The following is a 19,200-nucleotide window of genomic DNA, read 5'->3' as shown; positions in this document are numbered from 1 at the left end:
TCATTGTGCTGCGCCTACGAAAAAAAAACTTATTCTACTATGTTTGGTGCTCCTTACCATTAATCTACTAATATTAATTAAATATAATATAGTTTTGACCAAATTAAATAATTCTATATTAAGCCACTAGGTTTAGTCTAGTGGTGAGAGGCTTGAGTAGTATGTTATAGGTTCTGGGTTCAATCTTTAGCTCATCGTAAACCAAAAAATAAAAAATAATTCTATATTAGCATAAAACTTTGTCGTGATGATTTATATAATAGTAAATTTCAATAAAATGGTAAAAAAATATATATACTGCAAAATGTTATTGAACACTACAACAGAGTGAAAATGTTATAACTACGAGTTGTATTAGGTCACAAACCTCAATTCATGTAGAGAATTGTACAAATTGTGTTGGATTTGTATTCTTATGAAAAATAATAACGGGGTGGGGACGATCTAGAGAGAGACTGAGAGAGTAGATGGGGTTGATGAGAGTTACAATTACAACTTATTTTTTCAAAGGCCTATATCTACACGACACTAGAAGCACGAATTCGGTAAATGTTAAATAATTAATAGGGGTCAAATACCATGTAATATACACTACCTTTACACGAAGCTCTGCCAAAAATGAAAGAGGACGAGGAAAAGGAGCAGAAGATTCTATATCCTAACTTCATACACAACAAAACAAACCTACTTACTCGATCTTTTCCAGTATTTCCAACCTGGTTTTCCTCTTCCAACTTTTCATAGAGGCAACAAGATTGACCAATCCAACAACCTGGCTTTTAGTGTATTCCTGCAAGGGATGGGGATGTTTGGTTAAAGACCTACGCAATCAGACAGCATAAGGATGCATCTAAGCAATCAGATAGTAATGATGCTGCAGAAAGGATTTGTTCTTACCGGGTGCGCACGTGCCCAGTGCACATATTCTGTCTCCGGAAGGTAGTAAGCCTGGTTTAAAAGTCGAAGATCCGTAAGTGATAAAAAAAAATGCCCATTGCGTTCAATTTAATGGAAGTTTCAAACAAAAAAGACCCCCAATTTATAGAACTAGCCGAGCAGCAGCACCCAAACTACTTCTATAGTGTGACCAAAACTCATCTTTATTTGCAAACAATGTAGTGGGAATGTGTTCCCATTTCCTTACCTTAATGAAAGCTTCGACCATTTGTAGCTTGGACTTCACATTCAACGACGCAAAATGCTTTAGCCCATTTATCAAAACCTAAAATGTGGAAAGCCAGAAATCCAAGCTCAACGTCTAATGGGGGTAAACAAGAAGTACTGAAGAAACATGAAATTTCAGTATATTGATCATCAAATACAAGTCTACAACTCAGCATCATAAGAATTCATATTATGATCTATGATCTGAAAATAAAAGATGATTGAAACCTACTTCTTTTTTTGGTTACATGATTGAAAGCTACTTCGAAAATTGATTCACATACTAGTGAATTTTCATTGGCTCAAATATGTTTTATCCCTAAAAATGTGTTATGAAATTAATCCCCATTAAAATTTTATTTCTTCAATCCTACACTTAGCCTACATAGTGTTTTTAGTCCTCTCCAGGACTAAAAATACAAGTTTTAAAAATATAAGAACTAAAAATGAATAAAATTCAAATAGGTTTCAAGGACCAAAAATATTTAAACTTTTTAAATTACAAAATTTAAAAGTGGATTCAGACAAAAAAAAAGTACATTAAGATTAAATTAGGTTTTATAATTATTAATAATGTAGTAATAATCTACCACATATATTTCAAATCCAAAAAACTATCGAAAGCACTGAAATTAATTGATTGAAGCTCAGAAATAACCTGCAGATCCAATGACATTAGCGCTCGTCCTTCATCATTACATCTCTTCACCCGTGAAAGTCCTTCCACAAGAGTTTCCGCAATAATGTCAAGCCCGTAGTCCAACAATATGTCTTGAGTCTACATATAACGAAGCAGAATTTGTGAATCAAAGGTCGTGTTTGGACACTAAGAATTACTTTCCTATGCTTTTCCACTAAATAATTTAAGAGCACGATTTTCAAACATTAATATGTACTTTCTTATTAAATTGTTATATGCGCATTTGATGAGTATTGTTTCATGATAATGAACAACGGCAATACCTCTTTACGAATTCCTCCATGAGCGAGTCGTGTTTTAAAGTGCTTAAACTCCCCCAGCAGCAAATCAACATACCTATCAGTGCAATTTAAGTCAGCACAGCAGAAACAATGCCATTTTATTTCCAAGATAAAATTCATGTGGAAAAGAAGCATGATGGAAAGGGATGGAATAGAAACATAATAAGTTCTATCTATCGACATGATTAGACATTAATAACAATACAAGTATTGCCCTTAAAATCATTTGGTACTAATGTCAGTAAGCCCCAATAAAAAACCTATTCACCAGGAGTATATATAGCGTTATTCTCTTAAATTTCATCACATATACAAATACCCAGGCATGTTTAAACTCAAAGAATGACGGTCATCAAATCCAAAACCAACACTGCAAATAAAATTTTACTAGTGCATGATCCTATATATTGTTTATCTTAGATATAAAAAGGAAAAAATAATAACTTAGCATTCAAATATGAAGATGATAAAAAAAAATACAAACCCATTATGCTCCATCCCAAGTTCTTTTACTTCCCATTTACAATTGGCAACGCGTTCAACATACCTGTAAGAAGTTTGCTAAAAGTTAGAAAACCAAAACTTTTAGTTTAAACAAGTTTGCTACTACGAATTTGCAACAAAAATAGCAAACACTAAAAATTAGATCAATGATGGTGTTTTTGCAACTTGTAACCCATTATTAATAGCGTTGGTAAAGTGACCAAAATTAAAACTAAGGAGCTCACTAACAAACTCGAGCATCAAGAACAACCAAATTTCTGATGATTACAAACCACATATGACAGAATGCAAGACGCGATTTTTTCATCGTATTTGACAACACAATTTTGCATCCTTTAAAATATAACAAATATTTTGCCAAAAAAATAATTTTGAATAACTTTACCCTTTAAATTTAAAGGAAACCTAAAAATGAAAATGAACCATTAATGCCAATACAATATGAGGAGTGCTAGCAACACACTCCAATAATAAACACACTCTAACACACTCTTTTTTATTGGTTAAAATTTATATGGGTCTCATAAAAGTTATATGGGTCCACATTTTTTTATGGGACCCATGTGAATTTCAACCAATAAAAAAGAGTGTGTTGGAGTGTGTTTGTTAAAGAGTGTGTTGCTAGCATTATTCATACAATATTTAACATAATCAAAATAATATAAATCTATATATTTGAAAAATATTATTTTGTACGCCGATAACTTTTGTAGTTCAAACAAGATAATAGAAGATATTTTTCAAATTAAGTTCATTTGACTATAATAATGTGTCCCTTAAGTAGTTTTGGGAAAGAAAAACGGATCCAAATGGTGGTGGATGTAAATTCTATAATACAAAACTCATACATTAGAAACACTTGCAAAGCAACCCTATACACTCCGGGCGAGTTGTACATTTGTCTTACCCATTAATGTGCAGCAGTAGTCTTACTGTTGTATGATGCACGTGCTCTATAAGATCTGGTACAGCATCCACCTAAAGATATCCTTATATATTAAAAACCGTTGTTATCCATACTTTTTTTCACCTTAAATGCTAAAACAATTGATGAACTAGACATAAACAATCCAATAACAAAATAAATCTTAAATAACCACAATCGAAACATGATCTTCCACTAGAAGTTGACATCTTTAATTATATGTAAAAGCATGCTCAAAAAGGCTTGCCTCAAGTAGTAAGTAAGCTTCATCAAAACAGTTAAATGGCCCTCTACAATGTCGCATTTGTTTCCTAGTAAGGTTCAACCCAAGTAACATGGGTAAGGATTATTCTGACATCCAAAGGATGTGGGGATAACTCGTGAAACTTTTTTTAGGGGGTCCAGGGGGAGTTTGATGAGCACTGCTTTCTCACTCCATCCTGATCCAGGATAAATAGTTAAATAGTTCCTTAAACTTGTAACCTTAGAGCCACCGTTGGTCTCATGATCAGATTTGTGCATTGTTATTCCTATGCCATGTTTGGTAAAGGGGATTCGAAAGGAGGAGAAAAAAGAGGTATCTTATCCCCCAGGTTAGGTACATATATTGGTCCTATTCCATTACCTTCTTTCCAAATGTGTCATACCAAATAAAGCTCAGACATGAATCACAGTAAATAACTAAATATTACTAGCATTTCATCTTTATCTAATCCATAACGTTTCAAATCTTCCCCAATCAATTACATTGGTTGAATACTCAATAAAGATCTGTCAATACCAATTCCTCAAGAGCTTAACCACTGCAATTTTAATATTAAGGTTCCACATACCAGATGAACATAGAAATCCTCAAGTACAGTTGAATTACTTTGCAAGAGCATTGATTGGAGATGAGCTTTGGCTCTATTCAGAATTCGAGCGACAAGAGATATAGTGTCAACAGCCACGCACCTTTCCTGAAACATAAAAATAAAATTAACACATGCATATAATAAACACGTCATTTTGATTCAAAACCTAAACTACACACAAATCAAGAAAACATCTGAGTTTACAAGCCATGCAAACTTTAATACATAAAACAATATGGGACAGGGAGGAAATCTCCTTGGTATATAACTTTTCATCTTGCAACATTTCTTTTGTGCCATAAGATGTAGCTCCGACGGTAAATGAAGAAAAAACCACCAAATGTGGTAAGTGGTAACAAGATGAGATGCAAAAAAAATGTTACAAAAAAGTAGCATGTAAAAGCATCAATATGAAGACTGTGATCCCACAACTATGTTGGTACCTCAACCTTCCCCAGTCATCTGCAGCATACCGCAGATTTATTTATTAAAATATAAAAACAAAGAAACATGGGAGGCAAGTTTTTAATTAGGAAAACCTACCCCACTACAATAGAAATTTTCACTAATAAATCTAGAAAACAAATCCACCAGTTAAAACTCTGAATAGTCCCATTTTTTTTCAAATTAATCGTTAAAAATACAATTATGTCAATTCGTCGATAGGTGTTGGGAGTCCCACGTTGGATAAGACATGACTTGAAAAAGTGTTTATAAATGGGAAATATCTCACACCTTACAAACCAATTTTGTAGAGTTGAGTTAGACCTTACCCAAATTCTAAGAATAGAGAAAAAGAGATATTCACAGTAGAGGATATCACAATTATAAAGCATGTGCTAAACGTTTTTCCAAAAAAACATGAATACCTTAAGACTAAAAGCTGTTGACGAGGGGTGACCAGCATTCATATTTGGAGGATTTGTAGGTGTCACCTCTCCATGTACAAATGATGAACTTAAAGATGTTGGTGAAGCTGAGTGAGGCTTAAGCCACTCTTCGCTTTCTTGGTTTATTCTAGATAAGGCTGTCCTCAAGCGATCTGCATGTCACAATTAAATTCAATAACTAATTACTGATCTATTCAAAATTGGATTTAGACACTAATTTTGAGTATGAATAAACTATGACACTTACAATTAAGAGAGTTAGCTGAGCTTTTTCCACTTGAATTAGTATTCTGCTGACCAAATGTTTCATATATAAAATAGAAAAAAATTTCAAACAACTGGCATATTCCCTGCAAAAATATATTGAATCAGGAAAAAATATAGCATAAGGAAAGGAAAGGGCCAGGAAAGAGCAGGAGGGTGTAAAGTAGTGCAAAGCAATTAAATACAAAATTTCCTACCTTAAAGAACTCAACATTTACTACTTCTAATTTCTGCATAAGCCTTGCATACTTGTCCATAGACCTTGCATTTTAAGACATAATAGCTCATTAAATCCCTAAAATAATAATAGAAAAAATTACATGGTAGACAATAATTGATTTTTTAATACAATGTATAACAATTCACCTTAAGAGACATAGAGAAGAACCAGTTTGGGTTGTACTCTCTTCATCATTACCATGTGAAGAGTGAGATCTTGAATGATGGGATTTAGTACTTCGACTTGGAAGTTGACTGTCTTCATCAATAAAGTCAGCAAGAAGATCCTCATTTTCCTCTTCTGAAATAGAATTGGCACCATTCGATTGACTGGAGTTATTCTTTCTAGGGGTGTCTCTATCATCATGATAGTTGTTGGCTGAGCCTCCATCAAATTCACCATAACTTGACCCATTATGTTGGGAATTACCATGACCATCTTTGGAGGTTGATAGTTTTTGCAGAAAAGGATTTCCGTTTTTAATCCAATGAGAGAACCCACTCTTCCTCGCACCAGTCTGAACCATGTTCACTGATTTATTATTGGAATGAATCGCATTGACATTCATTGATTTACTGTTAGATAAAGAAATCAATGGTGCTCCATCACCAATAAGTCCAGCAAAACTGATAATTTGAACAGTCTCTGGAGGTAATTTTAACCAAGTCTCCTTCTCCAACACCATTTTTAGTGCCTAAAAAGAGAAAGCAAGAAAAATTAAGCCATTTATAAGAGATAATGAATTAAGGACATCGTTCAGGTACAGAGCTTGGAAAATCAACAAACACAAACAGGCATTTAGCCAATTTATTGTCTGACTGTTGACTATTTAGCATAATAAATTTGAAGTGCTGCAGGGAGTACAATTAATTAATTTGTTCACAGTGGTGAAATACTTTCTACACTTTGCAATAGTTTCATCAAATCAAAATTGTTCTTAGATACCACAGTAATAGCTCAGCAGTTTCCAGGATTATGACCTTCTGGTTCTCCAAGACTACTGAAAATCAACAGTACCATAAAATATAAACTACATTGCTATCATGTTTTAGCACAGAACAAACTGTTATTTTGATGATTTATGGATCCAAAAATATCAACCAAAAAAATCTTTAATTTTCATTGTCTTCTGATGAAAGAAAAACTCATCAGATGAATAATGAACCACATGTGCCAGATACCCCAACATTCACCCAAAAAGAACAACAGAAGCTTCAATTTTATAAAACAGAAAATTGATAAATTGATATGATTTACTAGTTATTACAATATTATTGATAGCTGGGGCACTATCTTCAGCTTAGAGAAGCCATGCAGACAGACACAACAGGCAACTTGTGCCATTGATTCGTACGTACCATACATACTTCATATATGAAATAGCACTGCATAAAAAATCACAATCAACATTATATGACTCCAACGACCATGGAGAATGAGAAGCCTTGATGACACTTACATGCACATTTTGTCGATGAAAAGCTATGTAATAGTTTTCACAAACAACCTTCAACTTCTGCCTGAACTCAGCCACTTCCATACCACAGAAGGCTTCCCCAGTCAAAATGAATACCCTCAGATCTTCATAGTTTTTCAAGAATTGATGAATGCTAGCAGAACAAGCTGCAGCAGAAGAAAGCAACACTGAGACACGGCTTGCAGTGAGATGCCACAGATTCTTGCGCCCTCTTTGAAGGGTCTGAGAAACAAATGTTGTAGCTTCTTTCCGAAGATGGTACCATGGGGAATCGATGCTTGACGCTGAACTTTCCTCCTTTCTAGCCTCATTCACTGGATCATGAGAATCACTGTATGGTGAACCAGCAATTTCAGTCAGTGAGCTGATTGCTGAAGATTCCTTTCTAGAAGATGAGCCGTGTATCACATCCCCAGAACTGGACATGGAATTGTTGCAAACTCTTACATCTGAATCAACTTCCCGAGCCTCACCTGAACTACAAGAAATGTCTTCATTGCCCTTATCAGAAGTTTGTGCTGCTGAGTCCTGAGAATAAAATCAACCAAATGAAGAAAACTCAATAGCATATAACAAACAATTGAAGACCGTTTAATCATGAATAGCTTTCTTCCCAGTCTCAAGACTGGATACATATTGAAATATGTAATGTTTGTGACAAGCGTACTCTATCACTGAATAGTGATTTATTCAATTCATCAAAACCAAATCAAGGATTTATCCAACTTACGTTATATGTGGATCGAGGTCTTTTCTGGATCTGAAAATATAATAAAACTGGAAACTAAGATGTTGGGTGGAAACCTAATAATGAATTTCATTTGGCTTAAATATGTTACTAGTCCCTGCAGTTGTAGCATATTTTGGTTTTGGTCCCCGCAATTTTTTTTGTTTGATATTAGTCCCTGCACTTTGAGAAACTTTGTTTTTGGTCCTTCACATTAGTGAGTCTGTTAAAAAAAATTGAAAGTTAACTAGAGTGCCATATGGCCCAATCATTTCATGCCACATGGCATTGTAAAATTGTTTTTTTTTTTAAATTTAATTAAATAAAATAACAAAATTGATTTATAATTTGTTTTATTATTATTAATTAATATTTAATAGAAGAAAGAATAAACAAACACATCTCCCTTTACCAAAAACAAACACAGATCCTCATCCTGTGTATTGTCTTCCCCATCACCAATCTTCATTTTTGCTTCTCTTCACCATCACCTTCACCACCTCCATTGTCAATACTCAATATTATTACAATTTTGGGTCTGCTCAGAAGGATTGTGGGTCTGCTCAACATGAACACCAATAGAAGGTTTTGTGAAAGGGGAAGAGTGAAACCTTGAGTTTTAAATTGAACGTGAATCGAACTCATAACTTCGAAATTGACTCTAACTGGTTCTTCTATAGCCTCTGCTCGCAAATGGATGAATAAATTTTGAAATTTTGCAGTCCAATTTTGAATGAATTTTGAATAAATTTCTTAATTTGTTGTATTTGAAGGGATTGATGAACTGTGAGTGGTGGTGATTCGATGAGTTAAGGTAGCCATGATTTTGTAGATGGTGTTTCTATGGTGATGGTGGATTGGTGGGTGGGTGGGGCGATGGAGAAGAAGACAACCATGATTTTGGTCTTTTTTTTTCTTTCATTTTAGTTACTAATTATTATTGTTAAAATAATTATAATTAACTTTACTGTATTATTTTATTCTAATTACAAAAAGACTTTTATTGTGCCACGTGACATGAAATGATTGGGCCACGTGGCACACCGTTAACTTTAACTTTTTTTAACAGACTCATCAATGCCAGGGACCAAAAACAAAATTTTTCAAAGTGCAAGGACTAATACCAAACAAAAAAAATTGCAGGGACTAAAACCAAAATATGCTACAACTGCAGGGACTAATAACATATTTAAGCCATTTCATTTTTAACCATTGCAAAGAAACAAATAAAAATATAGACCAAATTTTGCCTATGTTAAGTCCAGATTTCTATTTTTCGGAGGGGAAGAAGTACACATGAATATTTGATGGCACAAGCAGTGACAGAAATTGCATAATGAAAGGGGGGAATGTTGACTTGAGAGGAACCAGAAATCTACCTTACTCTCTAGCTGAAAATCCATAATTTCATGGTATGAACATATGAGGTCAAATAGCACAGCCAATGTTCTTAGTAAGCACTGCCTAAACTTAGAATCAGGTATCTGAAGGCATAGATCGCTGTAAGTGAGCCTGCAAATGAAATAAAAACTAAGAAGCCAATAATGACGTAAAATACTGATAAAACTAATTGAAAGGATGGTAAATATGCTTGCAGAAAAAAAGTACCTACTATTTTGTGCAAGTCCCTCGTCATCCTACAAAAATGATCAGCATACCAATTAAAAGAATCTTTTGCATTTTTAGTTCAAACTTGGAAGAGAAATCAAGTAAAGCAAATTTAAATGTGAATCCATTGCTATCAACAGTATCATTGGTTTGACCTTCTGGGACCTCAAGTCTCAATTATTATGGTCATTTATCTTACATGTTTCCATTCTGAGGAATCAAGTTCTTTCAATCCTCACTTGAAACCAATATATGTAAACTAGAGATAATAATACTAATCATATATGCATATGTTTATGTGAAATAAAAAGTGATAATGGCACCATTATACCGTAGTTTAAAGTGTCTTAGATGGCAATTATTTCTACACAACGAACTACGTCTCTGCATAATTTATTCACAAATCACGTAGGAAAAATATAATATTAATCTATGAAAAACCAAATACATAGCTGGAAGGAAGCTGTAGCAGTGTTATAATGATTCTGACACGGGTATTGCTGGCAACACAGAGAGAGGAAAAGGAGAGAATAGAAATAAAATGCTTTGAAATTGATATTCACTTTATGAAACGAAGTTTTGGATGATGTTACAAAAGACAAAGCACTAACCTTATTCATACTAGTACTGAACTCTATCCTAATACTAATCCAATAAGGATACAAATAATGAAATACAAGAAAATATGGAAACCAATACTTGGGTTATGTTTTGTCCCACTGGGCACAAGCAACACAACACAAGTAGCTAAGTTGCAATACAACTTTTTGTTTAATTTACTGTATGGTGACTAATGCATGGGACAAGTAATTTTGAGTAAAAGAAGAGGAAGAGATGATTGAGAAAGAGGGCTCGGAAGAGAAGAGGATTCAAGAAAACAAATCAATGAGAGCAAGAAAAAACAGTTGTTTTTACGTTTAGATCATGTTGGACATGGGACAAAAAGTTGCCACCTAATTTAATTATTTTATATATTGGGACTGGATATTGGAAGGGAGAGATCATGCTCTCAAACATCTTGGTGGAAAAGGGGGGTAGGCAATTATATTGGGACTAGATATTGGAAGGGAGAGATCAAGCTCTCAAACATCTTGGTGGACAATCGATGTTCCTGTTTTCCTTTATCTTTCAGAATTGTGAGTATTTGTGTGTCTAACTTTTACTAAAACATCCTCTGTTTTGAGAATCATTCTCCGGAATTTGAAGAAATGAATTATCTGTTTATCACTTAATTTTCGTAATCATGGATACCAGTTCTTATCAAATGTATCTTGAACCAGAAATAAATAGAAAAAGGAGGTGGGGAAGCTTGTATTGCCGTTGTTTTGAGGTAGAGCTGGCTAAGGATTGCTATCATAGAATAAGGTCAAAAATAGAGTTAAGCAAAATATGGTGCCCAAGCTTCCTAGCAATTAACTCCCTTGCCTCCTAAACAATTTTAAAATCTGGTGAAACTAAAAATAAATCATGGAAGAAAACATGTAGGCATACCTCATGCACAATAGCCTTTAGCACCGAGTGCGTCTCTGATATGACTTCTTGCATGAAGAAACTTTGTATCTTTTCAGCAAGACCAGTGGTATCCCCTATCAATGCATACGCATCAATTACCTGCATCATCTCTTCTTGTGTTACATAACTTTAATATATTTTCAATAATTCAATAGGAGTAACAAATATCAATTTGAAGCCAAAGTGCCAAACCCAATTCAAACAAAATCATAAATGAAACTGGTTTTCATTTAAAATACAACTTTCATCATTCTTTTCCCTCCCTCAATTTATTTGAAATTCACCATGGCAAAAATATATGGCAATCACAAAACTTCATCCATCGAGATCTCAAAGTTAGGAAATCAGTTTTAATATGGATTTATGAAACTAGTTGTAAGTTCAAAGTTAAGAAATACGTAGTTTTTATTTTGCCACACTCCCACAGCAGAGAAAAAAATGATAAGTATGTATGCTCATTATTCTGGGCATTGAATACTCAACAGATATTGACTAGAAAGTAAACTCATTTCGATTAAAAAATAAACAGATACTCACTGTCATATAGTCATCTTCCTTAAATTCCTGACATACATCCAATAGAAGAGCATCCAACTTCTGCAAAGTTCTTCCCAGCCAAACCTACATTAATAATATGATGTATTAAACTAAAACAAGTAAATACACAAAATATTTTCATCATGAATATGTACAGAACATATGTACTACAGGCGGGGGGATTAAAGAATATAGCAGTGCCAACATATCATGCTTAATCTTTTCGAAATAGTTCATCAATATTCACCTCCACACCACGGCTCATCTCTTGCATTGCAGAAAGCTCTGACAAACTATCTAATAGTTGCAAATACTCCGATAGGACTTGAAATGCCTGCATAATGATCATCATGTAAAAATAAGTAATTTAGATGGCTTGTTCAAGGAACCTCTCAAAAAATAAGTTGTGAGTGATTGACTACAATCTTCAAGTTAAAGCATATATAGAAGTCCACCTTCCAATAATTCCCTTCCTCTACAAGAGATTCAAGTGTTGATTGCATCTCTGATGCACGTCGAAGTTCATTCAAGACTGGAAGCATTTCCTATGAATGAGAAAGAATGAATTCATGAAGTTACCACCACAAACTATATTAAGGTACGACTGTAAGTGTATGCATTTTGCACACTATCCTAGACTAACCTACTTTATAATCCCAAAACAACTCATGAATGACAAGAAATCAGTCTTCAAAACACGCAATGAACTAAGATAGTCACAAAAGAAAAAACAATATAAAGACAACTAAAAAAACAAAAAAGTTATGGCCAGTTTAAGTTCAAAAAAGAGGAAAATACCATTAGAGCATGTTTCTTTTTTGAATAAGAATTCACAATCAAATCCCTTGAAACCTCATTCATAGAAGATGTCAGGTGTCTTCTACCATTCTGTAAATTCATCGAAAAGAATGCAGTAAGATCAAGACAGAGCAAAAAAGTAACATCAATACATGTTAAAACTCTTATGATGCTCACCATACAGATGACATTTGCAATTCTTAAGTCTTTCTCCAATTCCCTGACCAAATTCATCCCCTTCACTGGCCAAAAGTAAGTATCAGCTTCTTATTCTCAAGCTTTTTTAAAAAGCAAGTAGTCTAGAATGGCAAGTTGGCAACTACAGAGAAGTTACATGCACCCTCTTTTCTAAATTTCCAATGAACTTAGACTAAAATTGTTGATTATTTACACCAGAAGTGATACCACATTCTTCCAAATATAACTCATTATAGTTAGGATCTAAACATGGTTGTAAGCCAGTCAAATATTAATCAACTTTTTATTGAGCAAATAATAATAACAATAATAATACCCATAACCAAGGCAAAAAGAATTGTCAAGCTTTAAATATATAAGTAAGAGAGAGTGGACAGCAGAAAACAAATGTTAAATAGATACCTAACATGCATAACCTTGTGTACGAAAACTTCACAAAGGAGGTAGTCAATTCTATGAATTCATCTCTTGAACTTACCCATTACTTCATGATGCTCCATAACATGGCGAGACAAACGCTCTGCTACTTTATCCAGTTGTGTTAATCTAAGGGAAGCCTATACGACAAAAAACAATACAAGCATCCTATCAAGAGAATTGGTAACATATAGCATGACAATGCAATGTAACTGAATCAAATAACAAGATTCACACAAGCAAAAAAAAAATTATATTCTCTGAGCATACGCCATACATAGTCACAGTATTTGAAAATTATTAACATAAAACCCCCACAATAGCGGAAATTTGTGAACAGCCTTCATAAATACCAACTATCATAAGATTACTAGCATGAGTAAAATAACCCATGAAAAGACAACAAAGGATATATAGTTTAATCTAGTATTTAATCTGTTCAACTAGCAAATATGCACTGAAGTTAGTATGGTCACTTTTATGACTTTGCTTCAACTCCTTAATGAAACGCAAGTTGACCTATCATAGGGCTGTGTGATATGGGAATTTAGTATTATGGGGAGCCCAAGTCCCACATTGAGTAGTATGGGGCACTAGGTGGAGTATTTGAGTGGCTTGGTTCTTCCCCCTTGATAGCTAGCTTTTAAGGGAGGGTTCCCTAAGTACTTAGTCTTAAATACTTATCAATTGGTATGAGAGTTTTTGGTGGCTCGGAGAGGGCTACTGTCACAGGAAATTAAGTATATGATATTAGTTTATTTTAAATAATAGTTTATTTTATGTCATTTTACTATTTTAGCCTTAATTTTGTTGTATTTAAGAAGCCTTTGTGCTTCATTTGAGAACCAACCAATCAATATTCAACAAATTATCTTCTTAGCTCAAACTCTCTCATTCAATATTATGCTTTCATAATCTTTCTCATTTGTACCAAATTCTATTCAAAGCATTGGAATTCCTACTTTGAGACTTGATTCTACTGGTTCGTCCCTAGAATCTATTTACCCGAACAATTGGTATCTCAATTGTAACGGATTTGTTACTTGGGATTATTAGGGAAACCGAAATAATCCTAGATCTACTCAGGAACTCCAATGAAAGAATGGAATTCAGTGAAATAGAGCTAAATGCAAAGAAATTTTTTGAGAGTTTTTGAGATGAGAAGGTGTTTGTTAAAATGTTTCATTGATTGGTTCTCAAATGAAGCACAAAGGCTTCTTAAATACAACACCATAAAGGCTAAAATAGTAAAATGACATAAAATAAACTATTACTCCCTTTGTCCCATTTGATTGACACAGTCGACTGTTGTGCACTATTCATACATGTTGCTTTGACCTTATTTTTCTACTAATAAACAAAAATAAATATTAGCATATAAGATGTTGTTTGATTCGCCTCGATGAGTATTTTCAAAATATCAAATTTTTATAATTTTTACTATTATACAATTAAAAATATTAATCATCAAAGTTATGCATCGTCATGCGTGAAACAGTCAACTGTGTCAATCAAATTGGGACGGAGGGAGTATTTAAAATAAACTAATATCATATACTTAATTTCCTGTGACAGCTACCTACGAAGGGGCTCCCGGAAAGGTCGAGTAAAGCATCGTAAAGTCAGCCGTCGGAACATCGGTTCTCAGGGGCAGTGCTATGATAGGGACTTCAGTATTATGAGGTGCTGAAGCCCCACACCGAGTAGTATGGGGTGCTCGGTGGAGTAATTAAGAAGCTTGGTTCTTTGCCCCAGATAGTTAGCTTTTAAGGAAGGATTCCACAAGTGCTTGGATACTTATCACTGTGCACCAAATTGAAAAGAGAAATAACTTAACAAGTCAGAAAAACAAGCTTTGAGAAGGGCATGCTCCAGCCAATCAAGTTGACAGCCTGAGATTGTGAAGTAACTCAACTCTGGAATAGGGAGAACAAGAACAGGCAATGTGGTTTGTACAAGAATCGGGGGAAATCATATTTGATTATCGACGTTTTTATTTTTATTCTCTTTATTTTTATTTATTTTTTATTGTCATTGTTACTATTGTGATTTCTTTTCCTATATAAACAGTCTGAGACCGTAGTAATAAAAGCATGAAAGTACTATTCCATTACTTTATTCATGGTTCATCAAAACTCTATAGCCCATCCTATTTGTTTGCCTCATTCTACATGGCCAATTTAGAAAACAAGCTAGACTTTGGCTTTCCAAAAGGCCAACTACGCCTATTTATTTATTATTAAGATATATATTGTTAGAAATTTATAATGATTTTACTAAGGTTATACCTATTTTTAAACTAGAACTAGTTTTTTGGCCTATTTGAAGGCCTTCATGTACAAAACAATTTTAAAAAGGCTTCCGAGTCAAGTCAAACTTTGAATAAAATCAGGCTTAGTCCAGAGTCCTAGTAGCCTATGATACACCATAAGTAACAGGTCATGCTTAAGCTGGCTACACGGGCTTTAGCCTATTTGTGCAACAACCTTTAATATAATAGTACAAACATTTTACATTGATAGCATGAATGAGAAACATTGGTACCTGCTTTTCAAAATATAATAGCTCATTTTCTTCAGATGAAACGTGCTCTAAAACATGCCTAATCGGATCAAAATCCTGCATTAAGATATGTATGACAGATTTGAGTAACATCTGTAAGAATCCATTGACCTCATAATTTACAGTAATGAAATAAGTAATTTGAATAAGATTTCAGTCAAGTGCAAAAATGAAAACATAATTTCAAAATGTTAGCATGTATAGCAAAGAAATAGCCTTTTTCTCTATATTTGTATCAAAAATTATATTTTTGAATTTAGTCAAAAAAAATTATGTTCTTGAATGTGTTCCTTCTTATTTTGTTGTATTGAACAATAGTGGCATATTCCTATAATTGGTAGAAACATAAAGAAAGATAAAAATCTAAAATTTATTCAAAGTAGTATGTTACTAAGAAGAAGCTGTTATAAGCAAAACTGGACATAGGGAAAAGAGAGAATTAAATGTCTCTTTAGTAAATGAGCCAAAAGAGCAAAAGAAAAATTTCCCACACAGAGAAACTGTGGTTGCTAATCAATATGGATTCCATTCCCAGAAGCTCAAGCTCTAAACAATGGAATAACCAAATACTAATGAAATGTTAAAAATTTGGAGTGAACAGTTATGAAGTGTTATGTAAATGGCCAAAGCTACAAATCTAATCCTTACAGAGAAAAGTCATATTGTGGTAAATTCTGAACTGTTAGCGATCACCACAACTCTCAAGGTCTCTCAGAACAAGGAAATATTTGAAAATTTCTAAGAGTTTATCTTCCATCTTCCAATGAACTATGGACATACAGAAAAACATTTCTCAAATGTGTAACATAGCCTCCATAAATCAAAATATTTTTTGTCACCCAACACAAGGGAAGTTCAGGTTGCAAGAAAAATCAGTATAAAATTGACACTAAAGTGATAAAGGCAATTTCCACCTCCTCGTAGAATTCATCCTCCAGTTCGTCCACTATAGGGCCATGAGGTCTGCTTCCATATATTGAACTCAGCTCTTCTGAACTTGATGAAAAACTATACCTCTGATGAGGAGGTAACCCTGCAAGAGCACGAGCTACAGCAGCTGCAGCAGCAGCCCGAGCTGGAACCTGTTCGTAAGGATTGAAATGTTAGAGGCATTCAAAATACTTGTACGCTACCAAGTTATCAATCAAGAATGCAGGATGAACAGCTTTGTGAGCAACAATTAAGTATCTAGGTTAACAAAATCCTCATCCTCACTTAATAAGAAACTACTGCAATAGACAAGAGTTACAAAGACAATATGAAAGAGCATTACATTTTGATTTTGAAGAATGATTTAATCATTTAATATAAAAATAAAAATCAGGGACACAAATGTTAGTTTATAATTATTACTGCTAATATCATTAATATTATTACCATGACTAAATATGAACCACGTGGAGGCAAACCACAATCAAAAAATTATGGAACTCTATAAAATATATGTACAATCGCACCTTTACAACTTTCCATTGTCACGTGTAACTGGTTTCTCATATAATATAGGAACTATATATTGCTAATTTTAGCACAAGCTCATTCTTTCACTCACCTTATCATATTCCTTCTAGCAAAGTACTTGCACATGTATAACTTATAAAACTCTTCAGAATAGCTTATACAACTCTACCCAACTTCTACTAATTCTTACACCAAAAACAAACAAGCTTTCTTTCTCCGGACAAACACAAATATATTAGCAACCTACAAAAATTACTTATTATTCCCTACTAAAACCAAAAGGATCTAAACCTGAATTCTAAACATCCTCAGCTCCTCGCAGCAAGTACCGTGACAAAATTTACTTCATGATTTCATTATTTCACTAAATCAAACCTAACACAATACCACACGCTCGCGAATTCCAACACAAATCAGTACAAACTAACATGTTGGAGGACAAGCCTCCATCATGAAATCATAAACTCGCATTAAATACATTCGTTATCGCATTTACCTAACTTAACTCATACAGATACAGCATTACCTAAAACTAAAATCACAAATTCAAATTATTCAAATTAAGTAGAACAAGTGAATGGAAATCATTCATGATTTACCTCAGGCCGATCAGAAACAGGAGGAAGCAATCCAATCGATCTAGCGGACTTAACAGAACTCAAGATCTTCTCACCGACTTTCGACAAATCCATTGCTCCTCCTTGAGAGAGCAAGAAGAAAGGAAGCAAAACGAAAACCCTAGAACTATCGATTCCACCTCCTTCACTCAAATCACCATTGAAAATAAATGGATTACTCAACGCGGTTCCAAAGGGGAACAAATTCGGCTGCATCTCAACTCGAATCACCGAGATCGAACAGCGAAAGTTCCATCGCAAAGAGAAAACAGTGAGATCTGAAGATGATGATGATTGCTTCTTCACTCTATATTGACGCTACTGTGTGTGTGAATGAATGTGATTGTTGGAATTGGATAATGATTTTGAGTGCATCTGGTTGTTTGTGTGATTTAGTAGAAATGAAATTTATTATCAAAAAAAAAAGAAATGAAATTTATGATGAAAATTGGAAATTTGGAAGGGAAGGGATTTTGAGATCAGAATTTGGAAATTATTTATTATGTCCCAATAATGTTGTGAAAAGAAAAAGAGTAAATTAGCTTTAGCTTATGTGAGCCTCAACAACCAGTTGATTATGTGTAAAAAAAAAACGTAATATGTTTTATTTCGAGTTTGATATGAACTTTTTTTTAGGGGAAATAGTCATTTTAGTCTATCAATGTGCAATTCGTTATTATTTTTGTCTCCCACTGAGAAAAAACTATTGAATAGTCCCTAAATCTACATTTTGTTAGTCAGTTTGGTCTCTGCTGTTAAGTTTGGCCGTTAACTAAACAAAAAAGTTGATGTGACATTTTTTTGGACACAAATCAGCTTGCTGAGTTGGCATGAGGACGGGGAAACAATCATAATTTTAAACCCAATTTTTAAAGAAAAAATCATTGGCACCTATTCATTTACCTAAAAATCATATATAAACTACTGCATCTGTTCCTTTTTATTTTTCATTTTTTATCACCGTACACATGTCAATGCATAACTTTTATCATTAATAATTTTAATTATCTGTTATAAAAAATTATGAAAACTTTATATTTTGAGAATATTCGTCGAGACAAATTGAATAATATTTTATTTGCTAACATTTGGTTTTTATATATTAATAAAAATTCATGGTCAGAGTAGATTATATGAATATTGTACATTAATTTAAAACGACAAATAAAAAGTAACGGAGGGGTAGTATCTAATTTCCCCCATAGAATTTGCATAACAACAAAATTTGAAACAAGGAATCAATCGTTAGTTGGTTCAGTGGTGATTTTTTGCTGAACTTTGTGGGGAGGATCACGGTTTGATCTATCACAACTGCGATCAGAAGGGGGCCGGAATCACTTGATGTCAGAACTAACCCTCAAACCAGATTAAACTAGTAGTGTAAGCCAACAAAAAAAATTGAAAGAAGAAGAAGCAAAAAGGGTTGTTCTTATGTTATTTAATGTATGAAGAAGGTAAAGAAGAATGAGAGGAAGAAAATAAAT

The 19,200-nt window shown here is 33.6% G+C and overlaps 1 protein-coding gene across 3 annotated transcripts; it reads right to left on the bottom strand.

The window, feature by feature from the left end:
- Positions 1-307: 307 nt before the first annotated feature.
- LOC123920626 (syndetin) lies at positions 308-18,409 on the bottom strand. Of its 3 annotated transcripts, XM_045972918.1 has the most exons (25): positions 17,699-18,409; positions 16,553-16,720; positions 15,621-15,695; positions 13,138-13,216; positions 12,639-12,703; positions 12,462-12,551; positions 12,119-12,208; positions 11,911-11,997; positions 11,664-11,747; positions 11,106-11,225; positions 9,615-9,643; positions 9,386-9,518; positions 7,262-7,807; positions 5,949-6,496; positions 5,780-5,843; positions 5,566-5,668; positions 5,298-5,470; positions 4,408-4,533; positions 3,557-3,627; positions 2,630-2,692; positions 2,128-2,200; positions 1,823-1,942; positions 1,145-1,222; positions 898-948; positions 308-790 (listed from the first exon to the last, which is right to left on the bottom strand). In XM_045972918.1, exons 1-25 carry the CDS (start codon positions 17,930-17,932, stop codon positions 689-691), a joined length of 3,372 nt encoding a protein of 1,123 aa, XP_045828874.1. In that variant the 5' UTR covers positions 17,933-18,409; the 3' UTR covers positions 308-688. The 3 variants fall into 3 exon arrangements, 2 of the variants coding, with proteins under 2 accessions (XP_045828874.1, XP_045828875.1); XM_045972919.1 differs by lacking the exons at positions 16,553-16,720; positions 17,699-18,409 and having other exon boundaries at positions 12,639-12,698; positions 15,621-15,637; XR_006813737.1 differs by lacking the exons at positions 308-790; positions 898-948; positions 1,145-1,222; positions 1,823-1,942 and having other exon boundaries at positions 2,165-2,200; positions 3,557-3,638; positions 17,699-18,246.
- Positions 18,410-19,200: the final 791 nt, after the last annotated feature.

The sequence above is a fragment of the Trifolium pratense genome, linkage group LG4 (assembly GCF_020283565.1).
Source record: "Trifolium pratense cultivar HEN17-A07 linkage group LG4, ARS_RC_1.1, whole genome shotgun sequence".
NCBI classification, from domain to species: domain Eukaryota; kingdom Viridiplantae; phylum Streptophyta; class Magnoliopsida; order Fabales; family Fabaceae; genus Trifolium; species Trifolium pratense.
Note: the sequence above shows the minus strand (reverse complement) of the source record. Positions and strands in the feature narration are given on the sequence as shown.